Below are 23,875 nucleotides of genomic sequence, written 5' to 3'. Positions count from 1 at the left end.
ATCCCATCCACAGGCAGTCGGCAGGAGAGCTCTCCTGCCGACCCCGTCCCCTTCCCCGGCTCGGCTGCAAATGGCTTCCTAGAAGCCATTTGCAGCCGAGCCGGGGAAGAGAGCGGACGGCAGGGAGTTCTCCCGCCGCCCACTCGCTGAAGTTAACGTTAACTTCAGCGAGCAGGCGGCGGGAGAACTCCCTGCCGTCCGCTCTCTTCCCTGGCTCGGCTGCAAATGGCTTCTAGGAAGCCTTTTGTGCAGGTGCGCAAAGGGCTTCCTAGAAGCCATTTGCAGCCGAGCTGGGGAAGGGGACAGGGTCTCTCCTGCTGACCGCCTGTGGATGGGATGGGATGGGAAGGGAAAGGGCGGCAGGGGTCTTGGGTCTTCTCAGGGGGCAACTGCCAGCCGAGACGGGGGGATTGAAGAGCCGGGCGGCAGGGACTGGGAGCTACCCTGCCGCCCGATTTGAAACAGGAGGAGGAAGCTGAGCCGCGCGCCACCGGAGGAGGGGGAATGAAGCGGGCGGCGGGCAGGTATGCCGCCCGCTTACTTGAATAAATACGTCAGAATTCTTGAGGGGGTGAGTAAAGCCCCCCCCCATTCTTTTTGGAACCCCCCACCCAGTGCCGGACCGCAGCTCTGCGGTTCCGTGCACACCCCTACTGGAAATAGTGCTCCTCTTGTCTCCAGGTGTGTGGTTTGCAGCAATGGACCTAAAAGATGCTTACTACCATATATCCATCCACCCGCAGCACCGCTGTTTTCTGCATTTCCAAGTAGGGCCACACAAATATCAGTTCAAAACTCTACCCTTCAGACTCTCGTCAGCCCCAAGAGTCTTCATGAAGTGTATGGCGGTGATGATCGCCTGCCTCCACTGCCAAAACATCAGTGTCTTCCTGTATCTGGACAACTGGTTGCTGATGAGTTCATCCCCACAGCTTCTAGAACAATAAGTAGCTGCAACTATATCCCTACTGAAAGACTTGGGCCTTCAAGTAAACTTGGAGAAATCCTGACAGACACCAACCAGATGTATCCCCTTTGTGGGAGTGCTTCTGTACTCAATTGAAGGATCTCTGCGATACTGTGCCTGGACAGACATTTCTTTGTTCAACTGGTACAGACTGCCCACGCAGTGCAGAAGATGTTGGGCCTCATGGCTTCCACAACTTCGGCCCTACCATGAGCCCCTGGTGGCGCAGTGGTAAAACTGCCGCCCTGTAACCAGAAGGTTACAAGTTCAATCCTGACCAGGGGCTCAAGGTTGACTCAGCCTTCCATCCTTCCGAGGTCGGTAAAATGAGTACCCAGAATGTTGGGGGCAATATGCTAAATCATTGTAAACCGCTTAGAGAGCTCCGGCTATAAAGCGGTATATAAATGTAAGTGCTATTGCTATTGCTATTGCTACCACACACCAGACTATGTATGTGAGTGCTACAACGATGATTCCTGGACCACTTCGACCCCCAGCTCAACAGACAGAATAAGCACCTTTGTCTGCCATTGACTGTCTTGCAGTCCCACTGCTGGTGGACCTTTCATCATCATTTAGAGGTGGGCCTTCCTTTCACCTCAGACAAGCCACTGATAGTCCTCATGACAGATGCGTCCGAACTGGGCTGGGGCGGGGGGGGGCATGTTTTAGACTATCAGATAAATGGGCATTGGTCGCCCTCAGAAGCCAGGAGTCACAACTACTACCTGGAGCTTCTGGTGATTTACAAGGCCATGAAGGGGTTCTTACCATCCCTTCGTGACCATCACGTTCAGGTCCACACAGACAATATGACTGTCAAAGGACACCTGAACAGGGAAGGGTGCAGGGTCAAGAACCCTTTCTCTCTAACCTTAAGGATCTGGCACTGGGCGATATCACACGACTAGGAGCTTTCAGCACTTCACATTCAGAGACAAACAAACGTCCTGGCGGACTCCCTAAGTCAAACTCCTGTGACCTCCCATGAATTGGACCCTGCACCATCCAACTCTGAAAGATTTGTTTCAGCATTGGGGAACTCCGGCTAGAGATGTTTTTGCCATCCAGGTGAACTGCCAGTGCCCCCAATATTGCTCCAGGATGGGGGTTGGTCACCACTCCCTGGAAGATGCCTTTGCTCTATGTTGGACAGGGATCTTTTTGTACCTCTTTCTGCCAAGCCTCCTGATTGCACGAATCCTACAAAAACTGAGCAGGAAACCCACAAAGGCAATTCTAGTGGCACCCTACTGGCCGCGGAGAATGTGGTTTCTATTGCTGACATCCCTCACCCTGGATGGTCCAGTCCACCTACCGAACCTATTGACCTAGAGCAACGGCTCAGTATGGCATCTGGATCCGACCCAGCTGCACCTGACTGCGTGGCTCCTCTCTTCGATGTAAACCCACATTTACAAGAGGTCCTCAAAGCTTCTCAAAAGCCTTCTACTCGACAGACCTATGAAAGAAACTGGAGGCGCGTCTCAGAATTTGCCAAAGCTAAGTGCGTTGACCCTATCAGGCACCCACTACCTTCTTCCTGAATTACCTGCTCCAGTTAAAGGCAGCTGGTCTTTCTATGTCTTCTATTAGAGTACACCTGCCAGCAATATTGGCCTGTGTCATGCCATGGGGCATAGACTCCCCATTCATGAACCCAATAGTCAAGAGGTTCCTTAAAGACCCGGTTAACCTGTACCCAGATATGCTGCTCACATCTCCCCCTTGGGACCTCCCCCTGGTCCTCACTCAACTAGTATGCAAACTCTTTGAACCGCTGGCTACTTGTGATCTCCGCCTACTTACCTGGAGGGCTGCATTCCTTGTGGCGATTACATTGTCGCACTGAGTGGGCGAACTCAGGGCCCTTAGAGTGGATCTCCCATATCTAGTATTCCACAGGTATAAAGTGCAACTGTCTCCAGATATTAATTTCCTCCCCAAGGTGGTGAGTACATTCCACAGGTCTCAGATTTTGTCCCTGCCAGTCTTTTCCCCAAATCCGACCTCGCAGGCAGAGAAAGCTCTCCATTGTCTCGATGTGTGCTGCTGCCTAGCCTTTTACAAGGAAAGGACACAGACAATCAGAAAAACTCAAGCCTTGTTCTTTTACTATGCCCCCAAGTCGCTGGGCACTCAACCTGCAGCACAGTCTATAGATAGGTGGATTGTGAGCATGATCACTCTGGCTTACGAACTTGCAGAGAAAGACCCTCCGAAATCTGTCAAAGCCCACTCCACAAGAGCGATGTCTGCATCCACTGCCTCAGATAGGAATGTCCTAGCTGATGTAATCTGTAAAGCAGCCACCTGGGCTACTCCCCACTCATTTGTTACACACTATGCTTTGGATCTTCATTCCAGATGGGATGTGGAATTTGGGAGGGCCAAATTGAATTCCATCTTCCAGTGACTGCGACCCACCGCCAGGTAGGTGAGCTTGCGATGTGCCCATCAGTGTGAACAACAGAGACCACAACAATGAACAACAGGTTGCTTACCTGTAAATGCAGTTCATCTAGTGACCATCTGTTTGTTCACACGCCCTTCCCTTCCTCCCCGCTGCAGTCTCTTTCAGATTGGCGGACCCTCGAACTGAGGGAAACAGGGCATGAGGTCACTAAGTGAGAGGGGCTCCATTCAAAAGAGCTAGAACTAAAGAGAGCTTGGAAGGATCCCGAACGGACTTCAGTGCACACCTGAAGCCCATCAGTGTGAACGAACAGATAACCACTAGATGAACTTTGTTTACAGGTAAGCAACCTGTTGTTCTTTTTGTCATTCCCAAACTGCTTGGCAGTTTCATAGAATGACCCCTGGTTCTAGTGTTGTGCAAGAGGGAGACAAATTTCTCTTTCTCAACTTTCTCCACACCATGCATGATTTTATAGACCTCTATCATGTCTGCCCTCAGTTGTCTTTTTTCTAAACTAAAGCCTAAACTTTAGCTTACACCCTGAGCCATTTTTGGAAAGACGTTATATTAAATAAGTAAATAAATAAATAAATAAATGTTGACCTTTTGTATGATGGGCAAAAATAAAATCTTAATGCAGGCTGCTAATGGGTACTGGAAATTAAACTGATTTTCAGAAGCTCTAAGTAATGTCCATATCTTGTGGTTGCTTTAGAATCTGCACAGTCTTCAGGAGATGGGGAAGTATATAATAGCACCTGACTCCGAAGTGCTAAAAATATTGTAAAGGTAGAAAACATTGTCAAATAGTCCAGTTACCATCCCTGTGTTTATTTCTACATAGGTAGTTTATCTATAGCAGTTGGAAGCCTAAAAATAAATTCTGTTATTGAGAAGATACCATTTGGTGCATATATGTTTTGCGTACACCTAGTTTAGAACTGAGTTTTAAAGCAGATAACAAGCATGTGGCTTTTTCAGCTGGCAAAACAACAAGATGGTAAATTCAACAATTCTGCAGATGCTGTTGAGTAATTAGTTATTGTTAGAGAATAGTACGATCAATTACTTGTAATCCTTGTGTAACTGATCGGCATGCAAGTTAGAATTGCCCTTTTAAAGCATTCATAAGCATTCATTCATTCTTTCTTTCTTTCATTCATTCATTCATTCATTCATTCATTCATTCATTCATTCATGTGTTTGTTCATTCATACATTCAGCCCCTCCATTCATTTGTTTATTTTTCTGTCCTGCGTACTTTATTCTAAAGTAGAAGCATCTTTTTGGGGGTTGACACTGTCCTTCTGGTCTACAGGCAAAACCTATAATCCAGTATTCTGAGTACATTTGTGTACATTTTAACTCAAAGGTAACGTGACTTGGGTTATGAACAAAGGTTTTGAGGAAAGTCAGCTGTGCAACGGATTCACAATTTGTAATTGTAGGAAATTAATTTAGATTTGATAAAGTGTTAATCTTCACTCTGAAATAGGAAGACTTAGAGAATCTAATGAAACATGACAATGTTAGCTTCAGCCTCAAATTAGTATGTTGCTTTCTTCATATTACTCTACATTTTACCAGAGCAGATTGTTTTAAATAAATAACTAGTTTAAAACCTATCTTGTAGATAGATTCTTTTTATTTGTGTGGTGGCCAAACTTCTTTGACAAGTGTGTCAAAGTACAACATTGCCACTCAAGTGCACCTTATTGTATCTATACAGTTCTGCTTACTATGCACCTCAATGCAAAAGCTCAGTGCCACAATCACAAGAATGTTTTTCTAATAATTTACACAAACTCAGTTAATCAACTCTCTTTTAATATATCTATACAAACTAGAGATGTGCAAAACGTTTCAGTTCATATTGATTGAGCTCAAAACGGGTCATTCTGAGTGATCTGAACTTGAAATGAAACACCCTTAAAATAAAGGTCCTGCTTCGAGTTCAGATCAAAATAACGCCATTTTGAGCTCAAATCAATTTGAGCATTTTGAGTGCCATTTTGAGTCCTGTTTTTCCCTTGCTGATTGGTTTTCTGGCACTGGCTTCCAACTGATTTGAGATCTCCTTGGTCCTTGGTTGACTTGTTAATGCTGAAATCAAGTGTTGGCATGGGCAACTGTGGAGTTCCACCAGGTAGAAACATACTGAGGGATTAGGTGTTCAGATAGGTCTAGCTCAAGCTCCCTCTCCTTGAGCATCCAACTACCCTTTTTGCTCTGGTGGAAGTAAGCTGCTATCTTTTGGCAGTTCTCCACAAAAGCATCCATGACAGCAAGCAGACTTAATTCCACTAGAGCAAATGGGGTAGGCAGATGCTCAAGGAGAGGCAGCCTGAACACCTGATCCCTCAGGATGTTTCTACCAGATGGAACTTCAACTTTCTCTTGCCCCACCTTGGCCATCCCCCAAACCAGATGTGTCACAGTCTGCCCGTTAGTGCTGCAGACACATGCATGCATGCGTGCAACCACCATGGCCAATGATGAGATGATGGACTGGTTTCCTGACCCATGTGTCAGGCTGTGAGTTGGGGCCCAGCACCAATCTGAGGCCATGGTGTTGTCCAGATACAGGCAAACAGGGATGTACACTGGAGAAGAAAGAAGAGTTATCATGGTAAGAATCTAGAAAATGTTTCTTGTCAAATCATTGGTCTATGATTTTGTGATTTTCTTTTCTCAGCCCTGAGTATAATATGCTGTACTATTGCTGCTATAACTAGGTTTTGCTGGATCTCAAAGGCAGAACTTGAGTGCCTGACTTCGTTGAGTTGTAGCTTGCTTTGTTTGTGAGCTAGAGCTGTGGTGAGAAATGGACAGTGACAGCTCAGCTCTCTCTCGCTCTCTCTCTCTCTCTCTCTCTCTCTCTCTCTCTCTCTTATTTATTTATTTATTATTGGTGATTGCTGTGAGATGAGCTCCATGTCTGGCCTAACTTGTGCTTCACTCACTGCTCTGCTCTGCTCTGTGATCTACATTCTGCATTGCAACCTTTACTCACGCAGTCAAAATGTGGCTGAAGACATTGATGTAGTTGAGCCTATGGGTATGCTTGCTGCTGCTAAGGGTGCTGATGTGACAGCTGTTGCAATGCTGGAAAGTAAGGGCAGAGTCATAATTGTGTGAGAGAGATCAACTTGTGCCAGTGATGTTGCTGCAGCACAGGAAGTGTGGCTGGCAGTGGATTCTGGGTCAGTGATCTTTTTTGGTCATTTTTGTACTGTTTGAAATGTGTGTTCTGTGTTGGGAGGGACAGATTCCCTTTACTGTGTGCAAAACAATCTGCAGTGTTTTGCAAGGCAGGGACACAAAATGCATTGCCAAATGCAATACAAAACTTGTGTGCACTCTGAGTACAGTTTGTTTTGGCCATAGGGACCATAGGGGAACTCGAAACACCCCATTGTTCCTTATGGATAGGACCTAGGGACACCAAAGTGGGTCGGGTGGCAGGGCATGATGGATGCTACCTACCACTCAACCCACAAAAGAAATGGGCAAGCGGGCGATGTTTAGATATTTTTTAACCTTTATACATGGGGTGTTTTGTGAAAGGTTAAAAAAAATTAAATCACCTGGGTGGGTAGCACCCATCGTGCCCTACTACCCAATCCACTTTGGTGTCCCTAGGACCTATCCATGGGGTGCAATTGGAGCTCCCCATTCCCTATGGCTTAATTACTTGAAACATTTCAAGGTTGATTCGCTGGAACAGCTGGCTTTGACTGCTGTTTTGAGGAATCGATGTGAAAATTTTGTGATTCGTTTCTAGCTCAAAACGAATAGCAAAATCGGTTTCATGTACCCCTAGTACAAATATACAGTTGAAGCTAACTCAATACCTATGAAGTCACTAGAACAATTCCAAATACCAGTATTTGGTGTAATAAACATTTCTTACATCTTTAAAACCTAGAAGGCAACTAGATCTAATAAAAACTCCTGTGTGTTGATTCCTGTATTCATCGTTATTGTAAAGCATACATACTTTATTTCTCATTTCCAGCAATGTTCATAAGAATCTTGCCCACATTTTCAGCGTAACAAATAACAGCTTATGTGGCCCTGCTTCTTTCCCTGCACCTTGTTGTGGTGGTTTTTGCCTCTAGTCTACTGAACTGGAGAGATAGGCAGGAACTGTTTAGGGATTACTCCATGCCATACCGAGGCTTCCAATCCTGCATTCCTGAATGCAGCCCTTCCATGCTGCAACTATAACTTGTATTTTGATCCCTTTCTGGACAGATCCATATGTTTTTCTGCCTTCCTTAATACTTAAGCTTGTCAGTCTTTCCAAGAGTCCTACTATATGGAGACCTAAGTAAATGATGTGTTAGTGAAGATGTTTCAAAATAGTTTTAAACTCTTTTCTATATGTTTAGTTTTATTGAGTTCAAAACTAACCATGGGCCATTTGGGATGATATCTTACTGGCCCCCACAATTAGAAAGGGGACACCCAAGAACATGTCTATTGTAGTGTCCTCTATGGGTGTCCCCAGGCTCTCCCAGCACTCTTCCAGCACATTCATTTGGAATGAATATTCCAAATATCTGTTTAAACAGAACACCACCAAAAGAAACAAAGAAATGTGGTGTTCATATGAATAGCAATGTTGAACTCCACAACATCCAGGCTTAGTAATGACTAACTTGTCTCACTGAATTTCAATTATGCTTTGTCACTAAATAGTCAGGTTGTTGGCCAGTGCACTTTAATGAATGAATAAATTGGAATGGATTTTAAGGCAAAATACAGCCATCAGCTGATATGATATAATCGTTTCTGGACTGTACATTACAAGCTCTGAGTGGAACACTGAATGCTTGCGTGCGCCCTTATGTTAAAGTAAAGAAATAAATACTCCAGCACATTCAAAACTAGTATGTTGAAGGAAAGCCTAGGCCTGAATCTTTTCCTTCATGTGCCATTTCTGTGTACTGGGCAGGATATGTAGGAGGGAGCATTCAGTATTGGATCTCCCACCTCCGAGGAGAAGTGGTATAATCTCACAACAGATGCTTCAAGTGAGGCTGATGGCTATATAGAGCAGTTTTCTGTTGAGAGCATTCCTGAACCATAGATTGCGGTGGCATTATTATTGTTGCTATTACTGTTGTTTGTTATTACTGATGATAATGACTTATTTGCATCAGTCAATTCATTTGCTATGTGTATTGTCCCCCCCCCTTTATTTTGTAGTATAACAAACATCTTTTTGTGCACATTGGACACGCCAACCATTCTTATAGTGATCCATTGCTGGAATCGGTGGACATTCGTCAGATCTATGACAAATTCCCTGAAAAGAAGGGTGGCTTGAAGGAGCTGTTTGGAAAAGGACCCCAGAATGCCTTCTTTTTAGTCAAATTTTGGGTAAGTTATTACTAGTTATTAGTACTAGTTATAACTAGTGTGTGTGTGTGTGTGTGTGTGTGTGTGTGTGTGTTGAAGATTTTCTAAATATAAAAATATTTGGCAGGTGCTGAAAGTGGGTAGATCCCATAATACTAGGGCTTTTCAGTGACATTGATGGACATGAGATTCAGGATAGACAAATGAGAGATGCATAATTAATTTATGGTATTCCCTGCCACAGGTTGTGGCTAGACCCACTGGCTAAGAGGTGTACAAGCAGTACGTCACTGAGTACCAGCTGCTGGAAAGCCAACAGTCAGAGAGGGCAATTGCTTTCATACCTTGCTCATGGGCTTCCTGGAGGCATCTGGCTGTATTGGCCTTGGTGGGAAGCAGGATGCTGAGCTAGGTGGACTTTGGGTCTGACCCAGTAGAGCTTCTTTTATGTGTCTATCCTTAACTCAACATTGATGCAATTTCTTCACCTTCAGTGACCACCAGTTATCCCAAGCCTATATACCCACAGACAGATCAGCCTGATTAAAACAAATAGAAGTATCCACCAGAATTAATGACATGTGTCCATTTGTTTCAGTTCATTCTTTGTTAATCTTCACTGTTGTTAGTGTGAAGTCAAGTATTATTATAGTTGTTATTGTTCAGATTCTTTGGCAAGTAAGCATTATCTTAAAGTAATGTGAAAGTAATAAGCTTGTTCAAAAATTGAGACAGCATATTTGGTCCCCCCACCCGCCCACCATACAGAATAAGTAATGTGACAGATTTTCACTCTCACCAACCCCCACACGCAAATGTGGGTAATTTGTAGCTATTTGTAGCAGGTTACTTAACACAGAATTCTATAACTACATCCTTTATGTGTACCCATTATGTAAGATGCTAGTGCAAATCCATTTTAACAAGACCACACTTCCATAAATATAACTGCTTGCCAGCATTTTGCTCACTTCACAAACTGGTAGTGAAGCCATTTGTAAATTGTCAGCTGCCATCTTGTGGCACAGATGAGTAATACTGCCTACATTTGAGACCTCTGTAGAAGTATTCCTTGTTGTACTAAAATGTCATTAACACATCAAGCATATTGGTTGTTTTCATAGAGTTAATAAAAAGTAACTGATTAAAACCTAAATGTAAAATGGCTTTGGTTAATGTGATATTCTGCTTCATTGTCATAGTATGCCTGTACTCGGGTTTGCTTAATAATGGAAACATTTTTGGAAGATGAATTATATATTGGAAGGTCATGGAAGACAGCATTTAATGTGTAGCTGAACTGCACCTTGGGTGCACAGGTGCAGTTAGGTGTAATACTAACCTTGGGTGCAGCAGCAAAGTCGCTTAAGAAGATAATTCTTAAGTTCAAAATTTCATAGGTTCTTGGTTCAAGTGCAAGACTCGATTTCTGAGTCACAGATTATCAAGGTAATAGAAGGATTTTGACCATAGCAATTGCAGTACAGGGCTAACTTAACCAATAGACATGTTGGAGACCTTGCTATTTGTGATTTTATTTTATTCATTCATTCATTCATTCAGTTATTCCAGAAAAGCTCAGGGAAGAAAGTTTTGAAGGGAAGAAAGCAACCAGGAGGCACAGTTATTCAAAAAAGCAAAGCCAAATGGTGCTGTTCACAATTCTGCTGGTGTGTCAAACTAATGCAGATAACTGGGCCTTGGAAAAACTAGGCCTGTTTTAGAGCTAGGATGTTGTATGGCCCATTAGCATACATTAATCCACCACTAGATTATGGTGGTTTATTGAACCAGTTCAATCCAGATGTTTATAGCTTTAAGACATGACTGAAGAGATTGATCTGACCAGTCAGAGTAGCACCAATGGCTGTTGCATGGCATATAGGCCAAGTGGTCTGCAGACAAATATTCCTGAGGGATGCTAGGACTGAGAGGTCCAATGCAGCAGATTTATGGAATATACCTGACCTAAAGAAATTGCAGAAGGGTGTCATAGCATTGGGCAGTGAACTGGCTATGAGTTGTCAGGGGATGGAATTCCAAACTGTCTTAGACAGTCACAACTTTGTTAAGCATTTTCTGAATAAACAAAAATAAAGGTTCGAGAAGGATCCAGAGTAATTGCAAGAGTTGCCACTAAAATGTGCCTTATCTACAAATAGAGATGTCATGGTCATGAAAGAACTATTCACATACATGGTGTGAACTATGAATACTGGGTGCATGATGAAGCAGCATACTCATGTCTGTCTTGGCCCCCAACTAATGTAGTCATAACATCAGGGACCAGACTGTACATTATAATTACCATGTAAGCAACTTGACTGCCTGTTTAGAACTCAGAGGGCTCCTTCCCTACAGGCAAAGAAAACTGGAGGGTTTTAAAGTGCTCCCCCATGCCTTGCTTTTCCCTGAGTAATATTCACAGTGAAGGAGGAGCCATCAGCTGGGATTTTTCTAGCTATCTCTCACAACTAGTTTCCCTAGTAGTTGGGAGTAGGGAAGAATAGCTACCAGTAAGGCTTTCCTCACATACAGGCTTTCATTGCCTATATAAAGGGAGCCTTCAGAGCTTTGAATAGCAAAGCTGGGGTGGTTAGTGTAATATGTAGTTCTTCTCCAAATAGTGTACACACTCCAAAGTATGTAGGTCTGATATGTGCAATCTCTAGCCACCCATTCCAATTAGATTCGGACATACACTTATTGAAGTGTACTTGTATGTGTGCCATTTGGACACTGCAACAGGAAACTGTGATCCTGTTGCCCTATTACAAGTCTAGTGTACACAGTTGGTTGTATAAATGAACAGGCATGAACACCTGCCCCCATCTACAATACTTCCTCTTATAGTGATCAGCCTTCCCTCCACCTAAAGAGTTAGCTGGAAGTTAACCTTTGTCTTGACTGACAGGCTGGTGAACTCCAGGGCCCAACCAATCAGCACACAAGGTGGGGGGACCTAGAGAGCTGTTGCCAGGAAGACAGAAGTTCTTTGTTGGAGAAGAAGCTAGATTGGAGGTGCACAGGAGGACATCTGGCCATGGAGGTTGGCTGCAGGAGAATGATTCTGCAAATCCTTGAAAAAAGGAGGGCAGGAAGCTTGACTTCTCATCAGATTTCAAGGCAAGGTGCCAGGACTTTGGCTTTGGAAAGATTAATTTAGGGAACAGTTAGTCAGATTTTGTGTTAGAAACTTATATTGCTTTGTGTGCATGCTTTTGCATATTCCTGATACTGTTCTATTATTGTTTACCTGTAACGTGATTAAAATAAGAAGCACTAGCCTACACCCATCCTACCTAGGGCATTGCAAAAGACTTTATAAACATTTAAGCGTACCTCAGACAACCTATTTTTGTAATCTATTAAGTATTCTTAACTGTATCTAAGAAAGCTGGAAAGCCTCAGACGAAAGCAGTCTGCAGTAATTGAATAAAACTGGATTTTTAAATTCTTTTCTTTTTACAAGCCTCTCCGAGTTGGTTTTTAGCTCAGGAAAAAGTGGAGGGGGGGCGAAGGGCAATTTCTCTGGTGCAAACACATCCCCATATGTACAGCAACTATCAGTTTTCTCACCATGTTGTAGGCTTGCACATGGAAGATTTTGTACTTGTCCAAGAGACAAATTAAGAGATTTTTTTTCTGGGTTATCCCACCCAAAGCCCAGAGAGTTTCTATAGTCAAATGGGGTAGTGGCAGTAGCATTTTGAACCTACCGATAATACAGAATAATTTTAGGAGAAGCCTAGCCAGGCAGCTCAGCAGGGATGATTCAGCATTTCTTTTCCTCATGTGAGCTTGCTCTGAGACAAAGGCTTTAATCTGCTACACCTCTTCATAGTGAATAGTTCATTGTCCTGCACCTTTGGGTATCTGATGGCCCATAGGTCATTTCTGTAAGATAGGTAAAACTGTAAAGCTAGATGTGTTGCAAAAAAAGAGATATACAGTGAATATCTTGAGATGAAACACCTTCATTTGAGGAAGAATTAAAGATCAGGGTCTGTTTGGGTTTTGCTTTTTAGAGTACTCTGTGGTAGGTAAGTAAAACAGCACAGGGCATAAATCTTTTTTAAATAAGGAAGGATTGGTCACCTTTAGGCTACAGTCCTGTGCACTCTTACCTGGGAGCAAGTAAGCTGCATTGAGCACAATGGGCCTAACTTCAGAGTAAACATGCTCAAGATTATGTTGTTATAATGTGAAATGAAATTAGCTCCATAATGATGACAACCTATTTGTATGTCTGAGCACCCCTGTGAAATGGAGAACAAAACTCCCCTAAGATGTACGGGTGATATTAATTGCTATCTTTTAATGAATACCTATCATTTCAAGAATCTGCAATGCAAACAAGCAGTACTAGAAATTAATGCATATTGTAATTAGTGCATGCTTTTTTAAAGGGTGCTTTGAAGTCCTGAGCATTTTTGAAATTCAAATGTGGAATGGAAATAAAGGAATCTGCACAATAAAAGGGCATTAAATCATGTCCAAAAATCTCTGCCATTTTATGGATGTAAATATATGCCATAATTAGTGGTAAAGTAACATGAGTCTGATGGTTAAGTTTATTCCTATTCTTACTATGTAAAATAGTTGTGACCTGGGGGGAAAGAGAATGCTGTTTGTCAGGCACTGTTAACATATAATGAATTCAGTGCAGCTAGTGTTCAGAAAGAGCTCAGCCACATGGTCTCCTCCCACATGGTCTCCTCCCACTGTGGGTCTGCTGCAGTCTTTAGAAGCATGTCGATTCTTTGTCTCCTTCATTCACAAAAAAGCTATTGTAATGTTTCCCCCTCCTTTTAGATGTGATTTTTATTGCATCACAGAATGAGACTTGGCAAACAAGCTGCAGCTGGGAGATGAAGTTACTGATGTGGACTGGTCATCTTTAACCAGTTTTTCAGATATTTTCAGAACAAATTTGACAAAAAGCTTCCTCTGTGTTCTTTTTCTGCTTCTCCTGAGAGGGCCTTTTCTGCACAATGACCTTCATGGCACCAGTGCAAAACTCCTTACCCAACATGGTTCAAGAGCGTTAGTTCTCCTGAATGAATCCAAGAGCAGCTGGGAAGTAGAGTAGCTTGGCCTGGACGTCAAAAGCCTAGCCATGTGGCAGACCTGGAAGTGATTCCAAAGCTGCTGCTCACAACTGGCCGTGAACTGTGCCAAAGATCCAGATGCTGCAGTTGGAAAAAATTGCTTCACGATTTGGAATCTCTGCCCTTTGATCACTGTTCAGTGAGAAGGAGGGGAAGTATAATACGCTCATATGAATGACTCGTCATTGCCGTCCACAGTAATTGAAGCTTCTGTGCTGTTGAACAAGTGACCCTGCGTGTCCAATTTTAACTACTGAATATTTTTCTTTTAATTATGCTGCTCCCGCAGGAAAACCCCTCTGTGCTGCTACTTTTTACACTCCTTTGAGACAGGAAGGTTTATAACCTTTCTGCATTTGTTGCATCTAAAAAAAAAGGATTAGCCCAGCTCTTGTAACACATGCAGGCTGCCACCTCCTTTCTCTGAAGACTGAGAACACTTATCCGTGTGGAGTATTCAACTTGTTTGCAGCCAGCTCAGTTTCAGTACATGCTGTGGGTCTTCTGCGGGAGCCTTTTTGAAGCATCATGTCAAACAGTTGATAGTCTTGATATGCAAAAATTTCAGTGCTCCATACTGACAAGTTATATTATATTGATGGATGAATGCATTTTACTGTAATCACAAGACAGAAGAATGAGTGCCTGTGAACTGGTTCGTATAGTTTCCTAGGATGTTACACTGAAAGTGTTTAATCCCCCCCCCCCTTTAGGCCAGAAAATAATTTCATTCTTACTGTTGAGATTTTTTTTTAATGCTGACACAAATAATAACGAAGCCTTTGGCTCCATTTTGAACACAGTTCAGGTCTTATTTTGATAAGATGCCTCTCCTTCTCCCCGTCCCACCACCTGCCATTTCTTATTTGGGGATACAATTCTCTCAAGTTTAGTTTCTCATACAAGGAGCACAAAAGGTAGCAGCAAAATGCTAGCTTTGCTTCATAAAATATATTGGTAGAAGATTTAGCCAAGCACCTGTTCTTTCTTGAATAATGGAACAATCCTGTGCCTGCCAAGATCTCTCATGAACTTTGGGAGGAGTTTGGAGAACCTGCAAAAGATCAAATGTCTAGGGGGAATTGCATCTATATGAAATGTAAGAATGAAATCCTATTCTAATTGAGGCCAGTGCTTATCTTTGCAATGATCATATTGGGAATGAGATTTCCCCCCTCAAAATTTCAATAGTTTTAAAATGCAGAATTAAAAGATACTGAAGTCCTGTTCAGACGTTGTTGTATGTGTATTCAGGTGCCTGTACGCATGACATGTTTTTGTGTGAATGACTATATATGCTTTCTTTGATTGTACAAGCATTGAACCAGGCGCGTAAGAACGATAGGGCAAGGGGAGGCAGTTGTCTGGGGGCCCCACTGCCTGGAGGGGCCCCCAGAGGCACCTCACGTGACTCCCCATTGCCCCCTGCCCAGCCCCAAGGCCCCTCAGCCACTTGCCCTGTTCGCCGTCTCTCCAGCTTGTTCTTCTGGCCGGCAATCGAGCAGCAGACACGCTGCAAAGAGCTCCTTTTCTCCCGCCTCTCAGCTGATCGGCGGGTGGGCGGGGCTTCCACGGAGGTCTGGTGTAGGCCTCTGTGAATCCTGAACTCGAGTAGGGCCCAAGCCAGCCAGGAAGGAGGAGGCAGCCAGAGTGGCCACCACTGTTCTTTGCAGCAGAAGACCCCCTGCTGCCAGGTAGAGTGTGAACTCCTTTTTGTGGTTACCTTCCCCACCCCCCCACCCGGATATATAGGCATCTGCTTGCCATAGGGCTTTGATATGGGGGGGGGAGGGACTGAGAAGTCTCTGAATATTTATTTTTAAACAGCTTGGAAAATTTGCTGGCTTAAAAAAAACTATCTAAAAAGTCCTATAAGTGGCTTGTTTCATGGCAGAAAATTACAAAAACTTCTGGAAGAAACAGTATTATATTTATTTTATTCATTCATTTATAAATGCACTTATGTTCAAGTTGTTTTGCAACCCAGAAGGTCTGAGTGAGAACTGTGAAGCATGTCTTCTGCTTTTATTTTATTTTATTTTTCTTGTGTGTGAACTGCTCCCCAATAACTTGCAGGGACTTCAGGGTAAATCTGGCCAACATGTGAATGCAGCACCTCCATTCCAGAGGAGATGTGTCTTAAAGGGCTTTAAAAGCCTCCTGTGAAAAACCTCCTGGAATCGAACTTGACTGAATTTGTTCAGAATTCTGGGAAAACAAACATAGGCTCACCCTGCATGGTTGAAAGTCTCCTTGGCTAATCTGCAGCGAGGGGCCCATTTTAATCATTCATCTTTCTAGTGTGTTCTAGGCATTAAAAGTAAAACAAATGTATAGTACTCAATGTATATCACTATATATTGTGAGGTGTGCGTGTGTGTATTCAGTGAAATGTATTTCCAGGCAGCATACTTATTTTGGAATATCAGACTTAAATCCTTGGGGGCCTGGGGTGTGCGGAGGCCCTGGACTTTGAGTGGGGGGGGCCCATTTTAAAATCTTGTCTCTGGGCCCACTCCAACCTTGCTACGCCCCTGCATTGAACATAACGTGTGAATAGGGTCTTGTGTTGTCATTTCTAGAATACCTTATCTTATTTTGCAATGTTTGCTCAGTAACAGAGGCTACCAAAGTATATCCTAAATCAGTTACAAACCAAAGAAAATTATAATGATTTCTTTCTCTTTTTTGGCCATATTGATGCATATGACAATCACAAAGTCAGTAATGACTTAATCATAAACCCAGAACTCTAGTAACAAAAATTACCACTTTGGATAGACTTACTATTCATCCAGCACAAAATAATTGTCTTTTACTGTAATCTTACGAAATATCATTTTGATGGTAGCTAAATCACTGTTTTCAAATGCAACAATTACTCAGCTTTGATTGCAAATTAATTACAGGTGGCCCTCATTATTTGTGGGGCTTAGGTTCTTGCCTATAGGCATGAATACGGAAACCATGAATAACAAAACTTTGCTCCTATGGGTATCCAGGGTTTAGGTTCCTAACAAAAAAAAAGGGCGTAGGAGAGCAAGAGAGGCAGAAATAAGAGGAGAAAAGCACTATACCTTATTCTTCAGGTCTCCAGCAATGCCCCCCAAACCAGTCAAATATTTGCCTACTATTATTATTATTTTTAAAAGCCACTAAATGACTCTCTGCTGTAAAATGGCAGCCAAAAATTTATTTATTTATTTATTTATTTATTTATTTATTTATTTATTTATTTATACATTTTTATAACGCCTTTCGTTAAAAGAAAACCCCAAGGCGGTTTACAAAAATTAAAACATACAATAAAAGCAGTAAAAACATCAAGCTAAAAACATACATAAAAACAAGACAGCAGATAAAAAACACACAAGAACAGCAGTAAAAAACGATTATGTAAAAGCCTGGGTAAAAAGCCAAGTCTTTAAAAGCTTTCTAAAAGCTGTGATGGAGTCCGAGGAACGAATGGCCACTGGGAGAGCATTCCAGAGTCTAGGAGCAGCAACAGAGAAGGCCCTATCCCGAGTGCACGACAGCCGGGCCTCCCTCATTGTCGGCACCCAGAGCAGGGCCCCCTCAGATGTCCTCGTCAAGCGGGCAGCAACCCTTGGGAGCAGGCGGTCCCTCAGATACCCCGGGCTCAAACCATTTAGGGCTTTAAAGGTCAAAACCAGCACCTTGAATTGGACCCGGAAACGAACCGGCAGCCAGTGCAGCTCTTTCAAAATGGGGGTGATATGTTCCCAACGGGCAGCTCCGGATAAAACCCTCGCTGCCACATTTTGCACTAGCTGCAGTTTCCGGATATTCTTCAAGGGCAGCCCCACGTAGAGCGTGTTACAGTAATCCAGCCGCGACGTGACTAAGGCGTGGGTAACCGTGGCCAGATCTGCCTTCTCGAGAAAGGGACGCAGCTGGCGCACCAGCCGAAGCCGTGCAAAGGCACCCCTGGCCACCGCCTCCACCTGAGCTTCCAAAAGCAGAGCCGGGTCCAATAGTACCCCCAAGCTGCGTACTTGCTCCTTCAAGGGGAGTGCAACCCCATCCAGAACCGGTAAAATCTCCTCATCCCGATTGGCTCTCCTACTGACCAACAGTACCTCCATCTTATCCGGATTCAATTTCAGTTTATTAGCCCACATCCAACCCATCCAACCCAAAAATGACATTGGAAGTCATTTCTGGGTCATTTCCAGCCACTCAAAACTGTTAATAGGTGAATTTCACTATTTTTCTAACCATAGATAAAGAAATTGGGTCTCTAAGACCCAACTGCGGATACACAAAACCGCAGTCTGCAAGTCTCTGGATAAGGAGGGCCACCTGTATCATCTTCTTGCTTTTAAGAAGAGCCTCTTGAAGATCACTGTGACCACACAGTATTCCATTTACAGTAGTGCATCTACAAAAAATAAGATTGTGACAAATCTTTTTAAAAACTGCAGAAAGGTGGAGTTTATTTCACTTTTGCACACCATATGCAAAATTGAAATCTGCAGAAGCTTTCTCAATAATGACTTTGCCAAATTGTAGCCCAAAGCAGCAAATCTTAGCATAATAATATTGATTATATATATATTTAGAGCACAAGGAATACTCATGTAAACCTCTGGGTTTGATCCTTTGAGTAAGCAGTCTGCTTTGTCTGTATAAAGATCACAAAAATAAATATTGGCTGGACTAACATTGCACGTGCGGAAGAACATTTCATGTGCACAGCGGGCGGGGTGGGTCGGTTGATTTTTGCCCATCTCAATTCCCTCTGCTGCCCTCTGTACCTCTCAGAATTCTGTCTGATAGTTGTGGGACCCTTGGAGACATTTTTAGGAAGGCATAGGAGACTGCAGAGGGAAAGGAGAAATGAGCGAAAACTTAGAAGTTGTGTACTTCTGAGTGTGTGATATTATTCTGGATGCTGGCTATATATTTACTTCCCATAATGAAAATTCTAAAGAATTCTCAGGGCAAAATAGTAACCCTTTCAAAACAGCCATGATTCATTCCCCCGCTTCTTGTTGATCCAAATACTCTCCTCCAGCTCCTCACACCACTTTTAAGGGCACTCAATGTCTTCACAAGTTTTTTAATGACCTTTCCGTTAGTTTTAGATCCCGCTCAGGTTGAATCAGGAAGGCCCCAGTCTGAATGCATGTGTGCACACATTGCCTTGATACTACCACCCAGAGCAAAACTCATTCCACACATAGATGGGGGGGGAAACTAGATGGAACACTGCCCCCCTCCTCTTTTAAATTTCATGAGCAAGGGAAGTATCATCCAAATCAGTCCGGAATCGACCTACAGAAAGTTCACATAGGCTGAATAAATGGCATAGTTGCAGTGTTGCAGCAAAATTGCAACAGCAAACCTCATATTCAATATTATCCCCCAGGAGTTAGGGTTGATATGCCCCTTTAGCACATATATTGTATATACCAAGGTTCCAGACCACTGTTCCATTTTTGTACTACGGTATTTGTAACTGAAAGGCAGAATACCAACTGGCCCTTGTAGGTGGATCTGAATTGGTTGCTGGCTTCTCCTTTTTCCTTTTCCAGTTTACCCAACTAATGACCATTGGGAGGGTGGGGAAAGGGTTTTTCTGGATACCTTATCCCCATAGCCATTGCTATTCACTGCTATTAGCCCCTGCTAACTTGGCAAAGAGGCACCTTTTAACGTGGTGATTCTCTTTATTTAGCAGGGGGAGAGTAACTGGCCCTGTCCTCCGCCAGCACAGTACCTCCAGTGACTGTTGCTGGTGTCTGTCTTATGTTTCTTTTAGATTGTGAGCCCTTTGGGGACAGGGATCCATCTTATTTATTGATTATTTCTGTGTGTAAACTGCCCTGAGCCATTTTTGGAAGGGCGGTATAGAAATTGAATGAATGAATGAATAAATAAATAAATAAATAAATAATTCTCAGCAGATTCACTGTGACTGCTTATAACTGTATCAGACAATCTTCCTTCCTTGTAAATGGTATGCAACTTCTGTTACACTGAAGTAGATTTGATCAAGAATACCTGTGGTTATTTTGAAACTGAACTGTGGGCCTCCAAGTCATTGCTCCTTAGCTAAATCCCCTATAGTAGTTACTATGAGTTGCATCTAGCTAGTTTCATTTCATTATTTAAAGTGTATTAGATATCAAGTTCCCATAGCTAAAAGAACAAGCCATTTTACTTATTCCAGGAGAACTGCAAGAAGTAGCCTGGTTATTTGTAATTGATTGCAACTGATTGTTAAAAGTTACAATAGAAATGAGCATTTACACTGTGTTCTTATAAACTGATTCACTGAGAGAGGACTTAACAAATTCCAGGTGCCAGCGAGCCGTGACACCTATAAATGTAACTGTCGCGCCTAGACTAGTGCATGCAGAGGTAGAATTTTTTAAATAAAATATTTATTTGTCCTAGGCAGCCCTGTTTCTGTTCTAAGTTGTTACTTGTAAAAGAGGAGCCCATTTAGCCTCTCCCCTCCACAGTGTCCATCACCAAGTTTGCTCCTAGATCCCAAGAAAATGTGTTGAAACTTGTGCTAAGAATGTGGCTTCAAGGGCTAGTCTGGGAAAGTTTTCTGTTCAGGCAGTATATAGAAGGGAAATGTAGTAGTGGTGGTGTGCCTAAAAGGTGGTGGTGGTGGTGGTGGTGGGAACACTGAATATGATAGAAGTGAGAAAATTAAGCATCTGGTATTGTCATAGTGATTTAAATTGCCAGGTGTGAACACAATTGCCACAATCTAATGCATATTTAAATATACTTAAGGCCATTAAAATCATGAGCATTAAGCACACTGAGCTCCATGGTGGATTGTGGACAAGCTGTGTGTGTGTGTGAACTTCTTAACAATGCTCAGTATGCAGAGGAACCATTCAGACAAGGAATAGGGAAGAATTCATCTTATTCAGCCAAACATGAGGCTGGTAAGCACATGTTCCTAAAATCATTTCATGTAAAAGGTGTCTTGGTGGTTTCTGTGGTTGTGGCTGTATTTGTGGCCCTCAATTATCTGATGGTGTGTCTGTCATGGGACTGTGTTGGGATCCAGTTGCAGGCAGATCATTCAAGATCCGAACTGGGGTGGGGGGAGAGAGTCCTCTTTGTGTTAGCTGAACTGCTATGTCTTCTTAATTTCAGTGTATTGGCTTAGAATCTGGATTGCTTGAACTTCTTATGGTTTGGAAGCAAAGCATCCCAAGCTTAAGAGAAATAGTGCAGCTGTTCTCCTTGGCAGCGTAAACTGTTCAAGACACTCCCTTGAAATATGCCTGGAGCTGAAAATGTGCTATCTGCATCCCAGAGCCCTGTCTCGCAAATTTGCTGTACAAACTCTTCTGACAATTCTTGTGCACCTACAGTGGGAATCAATAACTATCTGCTCCGTTCTGTGTTTGTCTTTTAAAATGGACTGTTACTGTGACATTTGTAATGCTAGCATACTAGCTGTTAATCATCTTCTTTCACTATAATGTAAGCAGCTGAGCTAACCTCTATTACTTTCTCCTACAGGCAGACTTAAATTGCAACATCCAAGATGATACAGGAGCATTCTATGGTGTAACTAGTCAGTATGAGAGCTCAGAAAACATGACAATCACCTGTTCCACCAAAGTCTGCTCATTTGGGAAGCAAGTGGTAGAAAAAGTGGAGGTAAGGGTTTTTTCCCCCTCTTCCCCAAACAGTTGCTTGGGTTTTTCTCCTTTCATTCATGAGCATTACCCTTCTGCTCTAATTATGCCACTGCCCACTGGACTAGGATCTGATTTTTTTTCTAATTCATGTCATCATGTCAGGTCAAAACTATTGAACATGTTTTATTATTCTGCCTGTTCTTTAAGGATATTCGTGAATCTTTCATCACACCTTTGTGATGAAATGAATGAATCTTTCATCACACCTTTGTAAATTTCCTGGTCGACAGGAGCATTTTTATTGTTCCTTGTTGCTTTCGGACTCAGAGTTTGTAATTACATCTAATGTTGCTAAATTCTGTGCTGCTGCCACAAATATACGTCCCCGGATGGTTAGTAAGAAAATTTTATTGTTTTAATTTTTATTATTACTATGTTTCCAATATTGTTGAAATTTTTAATTTTTAACTGTTTTAATCATATATACTCTATTTACTGCTGTATAACTGTAATCTTTTTCTTTTGTTTTGGCTTGTGGCCGTAACATTAAAGATTCAATTCGATTGGATGTCATCCCACTTGCTTTTAGAAGTGTCTTTCTCATTCTGATTGTGCTTAATGTAATTGTTGGCCCAGCAAATGAAGCTGATTATGATTAATGTAATTACAGTTATATTAGCAATAGCAATAGCACTTACATTTATATACCGCTCTATAGCTGGAAGCTCTCTAAGCGGTTTACAATGATTTAGCATATTGCCCCCCAACATTCTGGGTACTCATTTTACCGACCTCAGAAGGATGGAAGGCTGAGTCAACCTTGAGCCCCTGGTCAGGATCGAACTTGTAACCTTCTGGTTACAGGGTGGCAGTTTTACCACTGCACCACCAGGGGCTCCTTAGTACAGGATCCTGTTATTTCTCTTAGTATTTCTGTACCTTTTTCAAAAGGGAGCGGGGGAGAGTTAAATAGGTTTATTGCTGTCCAGTCTTAACCCACATATGTTCTCTGAGGAAGGAAAAGAGATTCTTCCATGAGTTGATATGCAAAATCCATTCACCAGTCTTCCGTTCCATTAATGGTGGAATACTATACTCCTAAAAGCCACTTAAGTGGCGCAGCGGGGAAATGCTTGACAAACAAGCAGAAGGTTTACAGTTCGAATCCCCGCTGGTATGTTTCCCAGAGTATGGGGAACACCTATATCGGGCAATAGCAATATAGGAAGATGCTGAAAGGCATCATCTCATACTGCGCGGGAGATGGCAATGGTAAACCCCTCCTGTATTCTACCAAAGACAACCACGGGGCTCTGTAGGCGCCAGGAGTCAAAATCGACTTGACGGCACACTTTACCTTTTACTATACTCTTATATGAAAGTTAACTGTTAACCTATGTTAAAAAAAACCAACCAGCCAGGTCTGAGGAAGCAGCTGCTTTTTAGATGCTCCCTGTTTCAAACCCCTGTAGTCAGAATTATTCTGATTTTGAACCCAGTTTTGGTCACAGCAGCTTAACCATGAAGGCTTTAGGGCAGCTTGTCTTACTTTTCACCAATTTTGATATCTGGCTTGTAATTTGATATGTGGCTTATAGATCACTATGTGCCTCTCAGGGGCGGCTCCCCACCCCCCTGAGACCAATTTAGGCAACAACTCCAAGCAGTGATTGCACCACAGAGTGACAAGTGTGGGCCCCATTCTTATGGGCATCCTCACACCTGCCAGCTGTCCCTGCCACCACCACTCCCCCTTTGGTGTTTCCCCTCAGCCACCCAACTCACCACTTGGGCCAGAATCCCAGCAATGATCACCGCTCTCTCCTCTCACTGGCCTCTTCAGTGACATCCAGCTCTCTGCTCTCCAGCCAGTCACATGGCTTGATGTAGCAGGCAGCAGGCTTCCATTGTCACTGGATCCAGCGTCACTCGTGTTTCTCGTTGCCACTGCTGCACCAGCTCACTTTCAGCATCAGACGTGTCTGCACTGCCTTCTCCATTTCAGGAGGGGACATAACAGAAGGGTTTGGTGCAAAGGGAGGGAGCCAGTGCAGTGATGGCAGCGAGGGAGAGAGAGACAGGCTGGCAGTGCTGAATGCCCACTGCCTGCTCTAGCAAGCAGTGGTTCTGGCCAGAGAAATAGTGCTGCACGTCACCAAAGAGAGCATTGAGGCAATGATCAGCACTGGGCTTCTGGCACACAGGGAAGAGCAGTGAGGTGGGTGGCTGAGGGGTGCGGGCAGCAACATGGAATGTGGGGGAAGCGTCAGCACTGGGCTTACCAGGCAGGGGTTGGCCAGGGCAGCTGGGCAATGGGTTGCAGGTTGCCACAAGCAATGACAGGCAACGAGCTGCCTCTGATGCTGCT

The 23,875-nt window shown here is 43.2% G+C and overlaps 1 protein-coding gene across 8 annotated transcripts in view; it reads left to right on the top strand.

Moving 5' to 3' along the window:
* TEAD1 (TEA domain transcription factor 1) overlaps positions 1-23,875 on the top strand; it is a 261,923-nt gene that overhangs the window by 223,581 nt on the left and 14,467 nt on the right. For all 8 annotated transcript variants that reach the window (XM_053272618.1, XM_053272639.1, XM_053272603.1 and 5 more), the window contains 2 exons: positions 8,604-8,777; positions 21,386-21,526. In XM_053272618.1, the coding sequence (XP_053128593.1) occupies positions 8,604-8,777; positions 21,386-21,526 (315 nt within the window). The remainder of the gene's footprint in view (positions 1-8,603; positions 8,778-21,385; positions 21,527-23,875) is intronic.

Source organism: Hemicordylus capensis, chromosome 1, assembly GCF_027244095.1.
Source record: "Hemicordylus capensis ecotype Gifberg chromosome 1, rHemCap1.1.pri, whole genome shotgun sequence".
NCBI classification, from domain to species: Eukaryota; Metazoa; Chordata; class Lepidosauria; order Squamata; family Cordylidae; genus Hemicordylus; species Hemicordylus capensis.
The sequence above is the reverse complement of the archived record's forward strand: the minus strand, read 5'-3'. Positions and strand labels throughout refer to the sequence as shown.